At 42.1% G+C, this 17,094-nt stretch overlaps 1 protein-coding gene across 5 annotated transcripts in view; it reads left to right on the forward strand.

Moving 5' to 3' along the window:
- Positions 1-17,094, forward strand: part of bsnb (bassoon (presynaptic cytomatrix protein) b) — a 52,037-nt gene that overhangs the window by 10,117 nt on the left and 24,826 nt on the right. For all 5 annotated transcript variants that reach the window (XM_019880692.1, XM_019880694.1, XM_019880696.1 and 2 more), the window contains exon 3: positions 8,871-9,650. In XM_019880692.1, coding sequence (XP_019736251.1) covers positions 8,871-9,650 — 780 coding nt within the window. The remainder of the gene's footprint in view (positions 1-8,870; positions 9,651-17,094) is intronic.

A 17,094-nucleotide genomic window follows, 5' to 3' on the forward strand; every position in this document is an offset into this window, starting at 1 on the left:
CCAAAATGTCAAGAGGATTAAGATTAAGTTGGCAGTGATGGCAATTACCGCCTGTTGATTGACCATATACAGTAGCATATACTGTATGTATAGTATGCTATTTAGTGAAGCACGGTCCAGCTTCATTTGTTAAGTCTGACTGGGCAAATATTTCAAGCTCTGTTCGTCCTCTAATTATCCAGTCGTCGGCTCATATGTCTTAGTTCTTAGGCGATGTTACAATGTAAAAATAGTGTACTTCATAAAACACTGAAATGCTTCCTCTATCCTTCTTGAGAGACACTAATGAGCAGCCAAATGATGTCCCGAGCTATGACCAAATAAAGCTTTTGTTTATAGCCCCGGTGAACAGCTCCCAAGCAGCTCCCCATCATTGAAATGCATCTTAAGTGTCATTTCTGTCAACAGGTAGAGGAGAAAGACTTCTGCCTTCATCCGAAAATAAATCACTTGCCTAATTTGAATTAGGCTATGCTTCACTGTGACTCTGAGCCCAGTTTGGCTGTGTCATCTGTCTTAAAGTTTCACATCATCTCCGGTGATTCATGCTGAAAATTACAGCCAAGATGCCTCATCGCTTAAGCTGACCTGAAGGCTTGTAGAGCAGCTGCAGGTTGAATAAATACTTGATGCGAGGTGTGAAAGGTTGAGTTTTCCAACTGTGGATTTACAGTATGCAATTGTAATGACTAATTTGTGAGTGTGCAGCTTTGTATAAATGTGATTGCAAAAGTCTGAGGACATACTTTGTTGACACCAGAGTGGGTTTATTCTTTCAGGAGATTCATGTGCATATTGTGTCGCTTCTTCCATACAATTTTTGACATACAGTCAACCCTCACTGATTTTACCCCCCCTCCCCCCCCAGGAAATAACTATCACTATTTACTGAAAAGTACACTTATTCGAACCCATTTGTTGATTGCAAAAAGATTTTAAAATCATTTTATTTTAGCGAAACTACAACATATTTTGTAGAATGTAGAAATACAGTTCAAAAAAATGCATCTCAAGTGCAAGGATGCTGGCGTGCATGCTTTACGACCACTAATTACTACTTTCCTCTTTGCCACAGTATTGTGTTTTTGACACTGTGATACATTGATACCTTGATTTAAAAAAAATACATTATTATTTCATAAACAACTCTTTATTTTTAATTGGGCACTTAATGTTGAGCCCCTAGCTTTGACCAGCTGATTAACTCTTCACTTCCACCATTGCCAAAAGGGATCTGGACATTTCTCCTCATCATTTAGTGGAGTTTACCACCCTTATTAAAGCATTCTCAGGTCAATTGAAAGGCATAAAATAAATCTAGGGTACAGTATTATTATTTTTGTTGTTATTATTGTTGTTGTTGTTGTTGGGTTTCAAGCTATTAATTTAGGCCTACATTTTAACGGAGGTGGGGTTTGACCGTCGTAACATTTTAAATTAAAAAACATGAATAGATATTCTTCCAGTGATGTAAAGATTAGGGTTCGAGAAAGATTTAGATCTAAACAAATTCATTAATGGTGTCATATAAACGATCAAATCCCTACTCGTACCGCATATTACCTCGTTTTGACTTCGCTGATTGTATGCAAGGTCTGCTGCTGTCACTGTTGTTCACGCACTGACTTTTGCAGGTGACGAATGTCCAAGCCTTGGTGCAGGTTGATTGCGTTCCGTGTACGAGTAAGTGTAGCGGTGCGCAGTCGGTGGATAGAAATGCGTGAAGCACAGCCGAGGGACACAGTAAAGAATAGCTCATGGCAGGCAGAGGAGGAGAATGTGGCAGCATAGAGGGATTGCGGAGGTGGATGTTATGGCTCAGCCTTGGTGAGCTTGTCAGATGCTGAGAGCGCAACACAGAGTGAAAGCGGGCCTGCCTCTGGAGATCTGAAGATTTACCACCCTAACCTACTTAGAATGGATTTGACTTTTCCCTCACAGAAACATATCTTAGTAGCTTTATCGTTTGTCAATGAAACTGATTCTCTCCACATTTTCGTTGATCAACATTAAAGACGAAAATATTTAAAAACAGATACTGTATGAGTAGATCCATTTGAAAAGTCAAAATGAAATCCATCCATACATTTTCTTCAATTCTGTCCTCTTTAGGGTCACAGGTGAGCTGGGACCTATCTCACTTGATTTGTGCAAGAGGCGGGGCAGTCAATCGCAGATCACGTTTTGACAAACAACCACTGTCACATTCACACCGATGCACATTTAAGAGTCGGCAACTGAACAACCAGATTTTTTTTTTTTACAATATGAGAAGAAGCTGGGAAATGCCTCTAAGTCAATAACATTTGAATTCTTTTTATTCGTTTTTTTGCTGATGTAATTTAGTACGACATGTCTTGCACATTTCAGAGCATTACATCACATCGGTCAGGTATCGCAGGTCGGATTGCGTCCCCTCGCACAGTGCGCGATCTACCTCGCCTCGTTGTGGAAGGCATAGCTGCGCCTTGCACGACGATGCTTTCTCTGTGCTCCTGTGGCCGTGAACGGGCTTCCACAAAGGAGCGCCACTTCTTCACCAGCTTTCTATAGAACCAGTGCTGGTAACCAAGAGACATTCCATATTTGGATATTCTCGTCCCTACGGCATTTTGCGTGTTATGATCAAAAAGAAAAGAGCACTTTCTTTCATGTTCCTCAACACGTTAAATATACAATGCCAACACTGCTCTCCTTAACCCTTTCATGCACCCTGTAACCTGATAACATGATCAGCTGTCCACTGAAAGGGTTAAACAGGAAGAAAGAAAACATTCATTTTGCTCCTGAAATCACACATTCTTCATGCTAATGAATGAAATGTCCTCTCCATTTAACCCATCACTGTAGTGAACATGGCCAGCTCGAGCAGTGGGAGGCAGATCTGCTGATCAGAAACATTCTAGACACAGACATTTTCAGGTGTGTTAGTCACAGTGTCAGTGATGTGACTGAAGACTCAACTGCGGATAATGACGGCATATTGCGTAGATAACACGAAGGTGTGTGTGTGTGTGTGTGTGTGTGTGTGTGTGTGTGTGTGTGTGTGTGTGTGTGTGTGTGTGTGTGTGTGTGTGTGTGTGCGTGTGTATGACTCTTAACTATATTTACAGAGTACCCGGTACTGTATATGCATGTACCGATATATATATATATATATATATATATATATAAAAAGATGGTGCATTCAGGTTAGAAGGGTTAGTCATTATTTTAGACGGGAAGCATAATCCTGAGAGGAAATGAGAGTGTGAAAAAAAAAACCCAATCGAAAACCAAAGCTCAGAGAGATAAAGTAGCGCAGAAGGTCCCCAATGACAAATTTTCCCCCCACTATAGTACACGGAACCATGTGCTTCATAATTGGTCCACTTTCTATTAATAGCTCCTACCTCGCGATGGTGGCTTGGGTCTAAGGTGCCGCAGCGGAAAAGCGATCGTTGACGAACTGCCTTAAAAACCCAAATCTTTTGATGTTATATCCCATGAGGGTGATGGCAGTGGCTCCCATACTTTCTGTAAAATAGATTTATAACATGCTTTGAGCGAGTCATGCAGTCATGATTTTTTAAAACGTTGTTTGAAGGTTGTCTTGGAACTGCCTCCTTTTGTAGTTTTTCTTTTTACCAACAATCCCACAAGCGATGGAAAAGTTTTAAGGAATGCCCTCACACAAAGAGACTGCAGAAAAGCTGTATATATTAGCAGCATGATTCCCTATTCCTATTCTATTGATTCCCTATATGACGAAAATAATCAAGTAGGCGGCAACTGCCCACACGTACAATGGAAGCAAATTTGGTGCATCTAATAAAATGAACCTTGTACGTTTTCAAAGAAAAAGAAAACTTTCGTAGACAAGCGACAGGAGTTAATAGGAATTACAAAAACTTGCATGCCAGGTGATACCGTTCAAATACTGAACAGCCTGATACCTGCTTCTAAGAAGTGTCTGTCTATTTCTCATAAGGTGATCCCATACACATTGGACATAAGTGGATGGTCTTGTTGGAAGACTGCAGCATTTTTCTTTCTTTTTTTAAATTTTTTTTTTTTACTTTATTTACATGAATCTGTGTGTGACTTGAAACGAAGTGGTTATTGCAATGAAGTCACAGAAAGCATTTCAGAAATGTTATTTAATTAAGCCTTTGTGCCTCAGGGTACTTGGGCACCTAATTTCCTCAAATTCATTCAAATGGTGAACTTCCCACGTCTCCAATCCTCAATGCGACCCAATCGTATTCTGCCTTGAACAATATAGATTACTGATTACTGTGTGTGCTCTAATGTTCAGTTTCAGATCTATTAAAGCTGTTTATGGAGCAGTTTTTCTTTCTCTTTCTGTGGCTAGTTCAAGCAGGAGACAATACATTTAAAACTGAAAGATAATTATAAGTTTGATTATTTGTCACAAATGTTTTCAGCTTGCCACTCTGATTTACTGAGAATCATTTCATGGCAAGCAAGAAAAGAAACCTCGAAATGCATATCTTCATAATTTTTAACGATCTGTACATGTTATCCATTGCTGTGTAGTAAATGTCAGTGTTAAGCACATTTACCGAAAATGTCAAGCTGTAGCTTTGAAGTGGACAAACAGTGTGAACTGGGTCAAGAATCCATGTGAGACTCTGCAGTCTGAATTTTGCATAAACTGAAATATGTTGCAAGGAGAATTGCCAGAAAGAAAATCTGGGACACTGGTTTAATTATTATCCCCCAACTCGCTGCATTTAAAGTTTCTTCATGCTACAATCAAGTTGGATGGGGCATTTCAAAGAATATTTTTTTTTGTTATGTCATACTACTTGTTGCGAATCTATGCATTTTTTTTTTCATTTTTCACATTTAGTGACATTTTTGTCAATGACCATATTACGATTAGACAGTGAATTGACAATGTTGGTTGTCGATCAAACATGTGCTTTGTTATATGTCCTTATAGGCTTTATTTTTGCATTGCATGTGCATTCATATCTAGAAGTAAGTTATGTGTGCCATCATGCTGAATTGAGCCAAGGGGAATTGATGATACTGAGAGAGCATTTTTTTTTTTTTTTTGTCTTTTTCAGAAATAGGTATTTCTCGATATCGCGCGGGTGTGCACATAGGACAAAATGAATCCCATAAGCAAATGCCAGTGCTACTCTCCAGTATGCCGAGTCAAACCTTGCAACCCCCCGGTTGTCCCCTTCAAGGCTCCAGCGTACCTCCAAATCATTTCATTACTACACGTATTGCATCATCACCGTGCCCATTTTCACACATAAATCCAGACTTTTTAGTTTCGCAGCAAAGTCAGGCAGGGAGGGAAGAAGCGTCAGGAAGAATATCAATGTGTTTTGGCCCAATTTGGGAGCGATTAATCGGCTATTGAATCACAAGTATTCTGATTGCATTGCAATCTTGTGATACCTGTGACCTTGTCTCTTGACTTCTTCAAGTTGGAGGCTGTTCCAGTTGGTTATAACTTGAATGACATTATTTTCACAGACCCACGAGGCCAAACACTCCTTATTTGGATCGGCATCAAATTGTTCATCTCCGGAGACTCTCTTCTGTCTTTATTCTATGATGAATTCAGATGCTGTTTTCAAATCTTACAAAAACAAAAAAGCAATGCAACCACACTAAAAGATTTTCGGGGAAATTGGATGAGCATTTTTTTTTCCCTCAATCCTTTTCATTCATTCAGTAACGGAATACGCAACAATCAAACATGACATCTGAATAAGGGCTATCATGTACCAAAGAAATGTAGATGAAGCTGCAGGGGGAAATTCGGGAGGAATGTACGAGAAATGTAAATATGGTAGAGAAATATCAATAGCAAAGTAAAAAAGACAGACGTGTAAAAGAGAAGCGACGGCGGAGGAGGACAGAGAGCCGTTGTGTGGAGAGTGCTCGTTTTTGTTCTCTGTTCGAGATCAGATTTCATAAAGATTCACATGATTGCCTCATAACAAGGGGGACGCGGAGAGAAATGAAATGGAGAGATGAGGCGGAGAGGAGGGCAGAGCCACGATGAAAGTGATAAATAGTTGCTTGCTGTCCCTGTTGCGCAATACTTTGTTTGTCCGGTTTGTTTTTTTTTTTTCACCCTCCAATGAGCTTAACTTCTTTGATTATCCCAACTGTCATTTGGAAAGGAAAAAATAGAGACAATGGCAATGAGAGAAAGAGGATTTTCCATTTGTAAATCTCTGATTGGATGATGTTTTGTTGCTCCATATTCTTTCGACATTGCTTCCCAGACTTCACAGTTTCACCGTTGACTGACAAGAGAGAACCGTGACCTCATCACTCTTTGTATTAAGGATTGGCAGGAGACCAGACAGGGGCTCCCATGCTGCTGTGCGTGTGGCTTACTCTGTCTCTGCTGATTTACTGAATGTCTGAGTGAGAATGACTGGAACATACCAGCCCTCATTGCATTTCAAATATTACACTCACGTCATATTACTTCAGTGGCTGAGAAGCACGTCTTTCCTCACCTGGCTGTTTCGACCCGATTCCCTTTTTCAATTGACTTCATTCCGTTAGCCTTACTTTGTGTTCGCTCAAGTGATTCGTACACCTGACACAGTGCCATTCCCAAGCGTGGCAAATGTCATTTTAGTCGATTCCGAGTTTCCAGGAGTCGACAGAAGGGATCAGGTTTCATGAGGATTAGAGAAGCGTGGTGGCTTGAGAGTCAGTCTCACCATTTTTATTTTATATTTGTGTTGCTGTTCTAGGGTACAGGCTGTTTATTGCAAATTGAGAACAGAACTCTAAATGGGTAACTATTTCTGAAAAGGAGGAAACAGCATTAGTGAATGGTTGACTGGCTGAGTGGGTTAAAAATAGACACTGAGTCAAATGGCAAAATTGAAAAAAGCAGCGCTGTGACATTGCCTCCAATTAGTTGGCATCAGCAGAATTTGAGTGTCTTTCATTAGAAAGTCTTCTGACCTATAAAACACTCGAGAAGCTCATCAAACTCACTGCCACGTTTGATTGCTCTGTCAAAAATAGACAAGGTGCTTCATATTATGTATTTATTTATTTAGGTATTATTTCGAGTCAGTGGCCCGGTGGTTGACTGGTTAGCACGTCTGCCTTATCGTGCAGAAATACCGGGCTCGAGTCTGGCTTCGAGACCTTCCTGTGTGGTATTTGCATGTTCTCCCCGTGCCTGCGTGGGTTTTCTCCGGGTACTCCGGTTTCCTCCTACATTCCAAAAACATACGTGGCAAGTTGATGAAACACTCTAAATTGTCCCTAGGTGTGAGTGTGAGCGCGAATGGTTGTTTGTCTATGTGTGCTCTGCGATTGGCTTGCAAACCAGTTCAGGGTGTACCCCTCCTACTGCCCGATGACAGCTAGGATAGGCTCCAGCACGCCCACGACCCTCGTGAGGATAAACGGATTCGAAAATGGATGGATGGATATTTCAAGTCACAGAGCAGAGATCTGTGAAACTTTTACTCACAATATTTATGAGGCATTAACTTTTTTATAGGGCACTCATAACAATATTTAGAAATGCAGAATTTAAACCACAAGGTAACTGAACGTAAGTATGATTCAACTGGCTCGTGTCCATTTTGAACACCCGAGTTACGTAATATGGTCCGTTATCAGATCAAGGGATACAACACGTATTGACCCTAAAGCTAAGGCGGCTACAATGGTGAGGCAGCTGTCAAATTACCGGGATGGCAATTATTACGTGACCATGTGCCATCAGGCGGAGGAGGGCCTTTTTCTGACTCTCACCTTATTATGTGCCTCGACGCAACCAAGCAACAAGTGCGAAGTTTCTGCAGCATAGATGTAAAGGAAATGGCCACAGCAGAAGAATAGAAGAACAGAATGGATGGAACGATTTTAATGAGGAAGGCATCACATAGTGAGATGAAATGTTGAAAGCGGCACAAAGGGATGAGCTACAGAAAAAGGCTCAAGGAAGATGACTAAATCCACGGCCACCATGGTTCTTCTGAGACAGCTCCCCAAAAATCATTTTGCTTGTCAAATTTTATGTCCTGCACGTTTGTTTCTGGTTAAATGCTGTTTGCCAGTAAATTCCCACCCGGAGGCAAAGGGCAACTTAAATCCTTTTTCAATTAGATACTTAACATCATTCCTTATTAAATTCAGTGCTCTTCCATACAAAATGTTTCCCCTTCAGAGAGGGTTAGAGCCTGTCCCTGCCAGCATTGGATGAAGGGTAGAAGATTGTACGTGCATGTCACATCAAGAGATCTCGAAAAGGATGACGCATTATTTTCTTTGATTCGCTGTGATTTAAAACCCCATTTTACAGTATAATTTAGAATAGTGATGGTGGTCTTCTCTGTCACCTCCAACATCATCAATATATTTTGAAATGATTTGTTTCCAATGTGTCCAAACTGCATCAAATTCAACTCTGGGATGTCGAGCCAAAATGATGGCATCCGTTCTCAGTATGCTGCAACACCGTTTTACACAATTGTAACTGCCAAACTACAACCACAATCATAAATTGACTCTGAATTGATTACAGTACCCGCATCTGTGACGATCACAATTTGAGCATCATTTTGATACTGCTCTTATGTTGGCTTGTGTGCATTTTTACAGTCATAATGTTGAGAACGATTCATGCGTATAAGTGTAAAAAGAAAGGAGGCCAATTGAAAATCGAAACTGTTGCTGACCTTTTTATGGCTGGGTGGATATCATTTTGAACAACATAGAGTCACTGTCCAGTACGTTTGGAGAATGCCTGTGTTCGTGTTGGGTCCAACACTTGCACAGTTGTCTCTTCGGATAGTCCACAGAATACATCAGGTCCTGTTTATTTACTTACTGTCGTATTTTGCCCGTGTTTATTTCAGGTGCAGGAGTGGCTATGCCTGAACTGTCAGATGCAGAGAGCGTTGGGGATGGATATGACCACACCACGATCCAAGAGTCAACAACAGATAAACTCTCCTTCCCACGCTGCCAAACCAGAACCCAAATCTGACGCTTCTTCTCAGCCTGCCCCTCAGATGCAGACAACTCCTCAGACTCGGCCAGCACAGACGCATCCCGCTTCAGGCCCTTCGAAACAGACTGGTCCAGCTGGCCCAGGTCAGCCACCGACAAAGTTGCCTCCGGGGGCAGTGCCTCTCCCTGGCATGGCCAAAGCACCGTCCCAGCCCGATTTGTCCCGAAACTCGCCTGCCCACCAACCCCACCACCCCCGCCAGGACCAGACGCGCAGCGCAGGCAGCTCTCCTTCACGACAGCCTCCACCTCCTGAGCAGACCTTTGGGAAATTGTTTGGCTTTGGTGCTTCTCTACTTAACCAAGCCAGTACACTGATATCTGAGACCACTCAGCCCCAACAACCACCCCCAAAACAGGCCCCTAAACCAGGGGGACCCCACGGTCCAGGACCTGGGACACCTAAACACTCAGGACCTCCATCTGCACAACAAGGGTCTCGACCTCCTCCTCAGCAGCAATCTGCGTCTTCAGATTACTCCAAACCCAAAGCTTGTTGTCCTCTTTGCAAGACGGCCCTTAACCTCGGCAACGCAAGTGAACAACCCAACTATAACACCTGTACCCAGTGCCACTCCAAAGTGTGCAACAAGTGCGGATTCAACCCCACTCCACACCTAGTCGAGGTAAGGTCCTGAAACGACTAGTGTGCATTTAGAGCAGCATACTGCAGATTGTTCATTTCTTTTTTTTCTATTTCATGATCAGTAGATAAGCTTCCGTTAGAAATGCTGTGTCATGTCCTTGCCCAGGGGGTCATGTGGTTATGAATTTGTGTCTGTCTGTCGTCTGTGAGAAAATGTCAAAATTCCTGTGTGGATGACGAAGCATTTGGCTTCAGGTGCCGTAAAATGCCATCAATGGCTGATTTTCACCTCCCTTTGCTTCGGCTGGTTTTCGTGCTCCATCATTGGGTCTTTTGTGGAATTTGCTGAATAATGTTTCAGGATGTGTGAGAGAGCCGTTCATTTTTTTTTAACCAATTTGGTTTGGTATTTGGTAAGATTGAAGCAATCAGATGAAATGTACGAAGTATAACGTACAGGCAATTGTGAAAAAAAAAACACTTCTCTAAAACTCAGAGGTGGGATTCATTAGTGTATGTTGTGATAACTTGACTCGTACTGTAGCAGATGGAAAAAGTTCTGGAAATAATTTCAAGAAAAAAGCGGAAACCCTGATTATGTGTTTTTACCAGTCCAATACCGTGGCAGGGGTCCAATTGGTAGGATATGAGATGTGCATAGACTTCCAGAGTTGGGCTTCAACAAGTCTAATTATGCAAATAAATTCCAATTGAATGACAGAAATAATTACAGGCATTCTGCAAGGCATTGTTTTTTTTTTGTTTTTTGTTTTTTTTTAAACTTGTCTTCCTAGATGTCTGGTTGTCACAAGCGCCAGTACAGGCCATTCATAGATCGCTATGGAAACAGCGAGCTGGTTTGTTTTTCCAGACATCCCTTTCATGCTTCACTGTTTATGGAGCTAACAATCTACCAAACTTTGAGATGACTTTTACTCTGTTATTATGTGCATTGTTTTTCTGCCCCATTTGCTATATTCCAAAGCTCATTCCAGAAAAAGGTACATTATTTGACAGAGTCGTGAACACATTTTGGTTTTGGTCCAAGCAAACTGGCAGGCAGCATGTTCCTGAGTGTGTGAATAAGATGAGGTTTGCAATTTTGAATCCAGCTTGATTTCCACGGTGTGTTTGACACAGTCCTCATCCTCTTCCAAACTCTGCAAACTTGACTCTTCTGTGTCTTGGCGTCATTTCCCCACAACTGCATGAAGAAATCATCTGCCTGTCTCACCAGGGTTTTTGAAAGTACTTTATTCTTGCACCCTACCACTAGGGGAACCTTGTCTTGCTCAGATGTCTCAAGTAACCCCATCACCATTCATTTGCACATCCGCCGGCATGGACTTTGTTTATTCATGATTTGAATGTGAGATGAACATCAAATTTCTCGAGGCTTAGTATAACTCATCGTGTTTGCCATGGGCGTTTTCTTAGTGTTTCTGCAAAGACAAAAGACTTTAGAAACAGTTGCAACAACAGACTGCAGTATTAGTTCTGGCCGTATTATGATGCATCCCGTTTTGATTTGAACAAAGTCATGATGTAAATTTTCAGCTACTGGTGTGAAGTACTTTGCTGAGTGAACTTCCCCTTCGGCATCATACATTGTCCGATTAAATGTAAAATGTAATCACAATAAAAGTAGTACAGCAACACAAATGTTTTGTACAGCACAAATATTGACACCAATATAGTTTCTTCACAAGTGACAACATCCATAACTCATCCTCAAACGTAGCTGTTGTCGCCGCTTTCTAATCTGTGACCAGACAATGAGCGCCGGCGTCGGTGTGAAAACGAGCGGAGGAGGAGAGAAGTGATCGAGGTGATAAATGGAGAGAGGAGAGTGAAAATCGGAGATAATGAGTACGCGGACGCCAACTTTGTTGTGTTGCAAAGCAGCCCTCATAAATTAGCGCCCAAAAAGTCATGGGCGGCTCATGTATGAGATGTGCTTGTGTTGGGAGCCTCTGCTCCACGATCATGCCTCTCAAGGAGATTGAGCAACCTTGTCTCGCCCCCCCTCGAGTTTACAGTGCACCGCATGCATCTTCATCTCTTACAGGAACAAAGGGGAGCATATGCAGCAAAGTGAATGCTAAACTTTGGCTTGGTCTTGAATGTAAATATATGAAAATGTGCTTTCAACATAATTTGTCATGTGCAAGTTGACCTGAGTGTTTCGCTACAACATTATTCGTCCATATTTGTGCACAGATACGATGCGGTCATCGCTTTTAAGATATACACTCGGAGGCATAAGCACTTGAAACATCATTAGTAAAAATATGGAATTTTTTTTCACGGAGCAGTCGAAAATGTGTGGAGAAACATAGCCCATCAATTATTCAATGAGGGAGAATATTATAAATAGTTCATGCAGTGTAGAGCAGCGAGAGAGCTGTGTTTGATTTCTCGTGCCACATAAGGTCAATATGTTCGTGTGTGCGCACATGCGTGAGGAGAGAACTAGTTTCTTCTTCTGACATGGATAAACATGAGAATTAAGAAATTAGATTGCATACCAGCACATCCGTGACCCTCATGAGGATGTGCACTGTAGAAAACAAAAAGTCAACATGCCGTTTGAGAACTTATATTTGCGACATCCTATTAGGTGTTGAGATAAGAAAACCTTGATTTGTCTCACAATGGAGAAATTATGAAAGGGAGAATTTGCCTCAAATACATATTTGTTCCCCTGACAGCACATTGGAGATTCATCTGTCCTTCCATCCATTTTCTACACTGCTTATCGTGCTCAAGGTCGCTGGAGTCTATTCCAGTTGACTTTGGGCGAATGGCCAACTACAGGCTGGACTGGTCGCAAGTCAGCGACAGACGTTAACTTGACAAGTCTCCTTAGCATCTTGAAGCACTCGCTTTAAAGCGAACACAAATGAGTGACATTATCCTTTTCAGCACGGTCAACTAATGTGTGTGACGTGACCACGTTCAGTTGTGGTCTTTCCTTGTCGTCTTCTCAGTCCAGTTCACTGAAGGGCTCTTCTACAATCTCATTCTTTAATATGCTCAGCTGTGACAAAGCAATTATAGTCCGTACAAGGGGCACTTTTTATCATTTGCAACACCATCTGCAAGATCTACGCTTCAGCTCATTTTGTGTGTGCCTGGAACTCAGGATGCAGTAAAACGCTGAATGTTAAGCACATGATGAAATGTAAAGAGGAAACGTATATAAAACTATGATGTGGAAGAAAATGCACCCTTCAAACACAATATTGATGTCATTTACATTTCGACGACAATCGGCACTGTTTTCTCAGCTAATGATGTGTTCTATGCACCCATATTGTTACATAGCAACCCTAATCCTTTCATCCATTTAGCAATTTCTCCAGTCACGATTACAAATATCCACAGACCTCAGTAGCCTTGGATATGCACGGCACATATTTGTACATATATTACCACTGCAGGAACGCAGCAGCCACTCTCGCACAGGAGCAGGTATTGATGAACATGTCATTCTACTTCTCAAACATTGCTGGAAGTGTTTTCTGAAGGTTGGCATCGGCCTGCATCTCCCCCAGGAGTTCCTTCCAAAGCCAGATGGCTGACGGCATCTCGCATCCAAGCCTGCCGCGCGCAGCCTGGCTGCTCCCCAAGTGACGATGGTACACTGTCAGCAATTCAAACAGCTATCCATCCCCGGTCAGCTGCTTTTAATACTTCTAATATCCCTTTGTGCTGCTTGTTATGCAAGCCGCCGTGCGCACAGATCACGTCTGCTGCTGTCATTAAAAAAAAAAAAAAAAAAGCCGCATACATTTGAAGAATACCTACGGTCTGAAATGAATGAATTCTAGCGGTGCCGTACATGAATTTTAATTCATATTTCTTTGTTTTGAGTTGCTGATGCTTAGTCAATAATTGTCGACATTTTCCTACGTTACCATACAGCGATGTAAATGAGGAAAAACTTTCCCTTTTGCTGTACTCTTGACTGCGTTGCTCTCGTTGTTCCCCTCCCTTGCCTCTCTCTCAATTGTCGACATATACACATGCACTCACATCCTCTTCCTTTCATCACTCTTCTCCCTCCAAATGCATCCCTTACTTGAAGACTACTTTCAGATGACATTGATTGAGTTGGCAATTACTTGCGGTTGTCTTGCTCTCTGTTGACATTGCAACATAGATGCTTAGCCCTCTCTTGTTCCAGTGTGTGTGGCATTTGTCTTATTTCTTTATTTATTTTTAGCAGCAACAGCAGGGAGAGCATTTTAAAACCTCTGCACATAATACGATAAAATTCCAGGAGGTGATTTGGATATACAGTAATAGAAAAAAAATAGAGGCAGTTAGTATAATGTATGTGTGTGAGTTGTGTGAGTTGCGGGAGGTGGGGCGGGGGGGCATTTTGGATGAAAGAGCTAATCTTTCTAATCTGCGTTGAGGGAGCGCAGCGATCCCCACAAGTACAGTGCTTAACCCTCCCCTACACAACATTGTAATGCTCCACCTACACAAATAAGTGCCATTTGAGAATAGTGTGCCTTGTATGATTACACTAATACAAAGTCTTGTAAATATGCTCTAGTAGAGCAGATTGGAATGGCAAAGCAAAAGTTAAGTATAACTCTTGCATTCCAGACTAACAGGACAATGCTAAAATGGCTCCACACGCTATGTTTAATCCACAGAGGACTCGAGGACAGAATTCGTCGTGTGCCTCAGCTGTAGACAGGGAGTGGCATGACGTGGTGTCGAGCAGTGACTGTTTCCTGAATATGTGGCAACAAGCACAGACAGAATGCTGGTTTTCTCTTTGGGATGACGATCGCTCTCCGTTCTTGGATCTTGGCGGTTGGCAACTGAAGTTACATTGATTTCATCGAAATCGCTGTAGCTGAATATCACGCTGCAGCGCTTCAAAGCGTAATAAGATGAATGACAAAAACAGTAATAATATATGGTACAGTAATACTATTATATAACATTTAAAATGATCGACGAGACTCTGTAATAATAATAATTCAAACTATTTCAGTGGCTTTATTGTTTTGCCTTCTTGTGAACTTGAGAATGAAAGGAAATTGATAAGTGAGAGGAAAATGCATAAGGGGCACGTTTTAACACAGAAAATGCATTTTTATATGCTTGATCCTGCTAAGCCTCCGTGCAGTGTGCAGTTCATTTTTCACAAGATGGTTCTGAAGTCAGCTTCCACCTGTTCCCAGTTTTGCAGCTCTTTTGATGAATGGCTATCCGAGAAGAATATAGAACTTAAATTACCAATCTCTCCCCCATCCTTTGCAGTGGTGTTTTATGCCTCTGCCATGCTTCTCTTACCTCATGAGTGAATGTCTCTCTGCCAGGCCTACAAGGAACCTCAGCATTGACTTAATCACCTTTTCAGAACTCATCATCTTCAAGGCCTGGTGGCTATGCTAACGAGTTTTAGCGATGCTCTGGGGGGGCCCCTGGTAGCGCCACGTCTATTCTCGCTGTCAGAGCTACGGAGGTGGGCAGGAGCACTCCTCCCACCCCTGCTTCTGGGTCCTCCTGTCTCAACACATCATTTCACCCGCCTGATGGGTGTACCCGCTCGCTCCTCTCTGCAGCACCCCAGGCAAGCAACTACTCCCCTAATGCGGGCATTAGGGAGGAAGTGGGGGTTCGTTTTGCGTGTTCTATGTGCTCTTAGCTCGGAGGCTGCAAACACTAAAAGGCATGCGACACAAATTTGAGATTATAGAACAGGGGCAAGTGGTTGTATGTCAGTGGACAGCCAGACAGCAGGAGATCTCTGATGAAAGGGTCACGAGATTGACAGACAAAATGAAAGAGATAAAGCTCGCTGATCGCTCACATATTACATTTAACCCCTTGCTAATCTCTCTGTGCTGCAGCTGTCGGGCAGCTGACCAGATCAGTTAGCGAGGGGGGGCCCAACCATCGCTCTGAGCTGTGGACTGACAACAATAACATGGCAGGCCAAAGTTAGATGAGGACATTTTGCTCAATGAACGATGGCCAACCCACTGCCTCCATGTAGCGGAAACGCTTCAGCTTGACTGTCTGCAAAGTTTACTGCCGCGAGCAAGTGCAATGTACTTAAATGGAGTCACTCTCGGTTGCGTGTTTGAATGCTGGATACTGAGTCTGTTTCAAAGCCATTATGGGCGTTGTTTGCTTGCTCGAGATGACCATTGAGTATTTGTAGACAGGGTATTAGGCAATTGTCAGTCTCTTTGTTCATTTTCTTGAGGGAATAGCACCTGTCAAGTATATTTGTTGTCCTCCGAGGCTCATAAATACTATTTTGGCCCCAAACTGCCTGTAATTATGCAGCCAGTAATTTCCCTCTCTGTTTTAGAACAACAGTGGTGATCTCAGATAGATACTGTGGATTTCACAGAAGCAGCAATGTATTGAAACGTGATGACAGATGTTCATTTATGTGCGTGTGTTGCCGGAAACTGTAAAATCTATTCCAATCAAATAACCCGCAAAGTCCACTTGTGTCCTAAATATTTATTATGGAGGAATTGTTCACATAATCCTAACGCTGGTTCTACAGGTTTTGAAAGCAATAAATGATTGTGATTTCTATGTGTACAAGAAAAATCATGTTATAAGCGGTGTAACGTTTAGAACGATTTGTTTTAAAGCAAGTACGAGCAATTGTCGACCTGCAATAGTAGATTGGAAGGCATAAATCTTTCACAGTGAATTGATCAAATAATCACCACCATGCTAGGCGACAGTGGAGGTCAAATGCATGCAGGGATCAGTAGCAATAACAATATAGCTTGAACATGTCAAATTAGAACCCAAATTGTTGTTACAACGGCGAATAAGTCACAGTGCTGATAATTTGCTAGCTGCAAATATGAATGAGAATACACAGCATGTGTTTGCTGGAAGTTAGTTTTAGAAGCTTGTCTAATAGAAAACATGGGTACAAGAGACTGTCTGATCAATGTGTCCTGGGGCCATACACATGGCGCCAACACACAAGCCTGTTTGGACGCATCTGCCCGCCACAGCATAAGATTGTTTTGCAGCTTTAATAACATTTTCAAAATGAGATAAGCGGATAGAGGTTTGGCCTACGTGAATAGAGAAAAAGCTAATTTGAGTCGTTCATCTTATTGCGTCGCCATGGGAGAGTGAGAACAACCCGTGCACTGATGCTACTGACGAATCACGCAATTATTGACAGGTGCATATGCCTCGTTTATTCAGCCACATTCTCTTACCGCATTCTCTCTTTGCACTTGCCATTTTGCCTGAATGCTAATTAAAGCTGCAAAGGTGGAGATCAGAGAATGACTAATGGAATGTGACTGGGTGATCAATAAGGTAGTTGCATTCAGAATACTGTGCTGTTTTAGTGCCCCTTTCTAAAGAAAGACTGTTGAGGCGCAAACCATTAATCACACCCTCACATACACGTCATCTCTCTCTCTCTCTCTCTCTCTCTCTCTCGCTCTATATATATCTCTCAACTC

Source organism: Hippocampus comes, unplaced genomic scaffold (genome assembly GCF_001891065.2).
Source record: "Hippocampus comes isolate QL1 unplaced genomic scaffold, H_comes_QL1_v1.1 scaffold68, whole genome shotgun sequence".
Classification (NCBI taxonomy): Eukaryota; Metazoa; Chordata; class Actinopteri; order Syngnathiformes; family Syngnathidae; genus Hippocampus; species Hippocampus comes.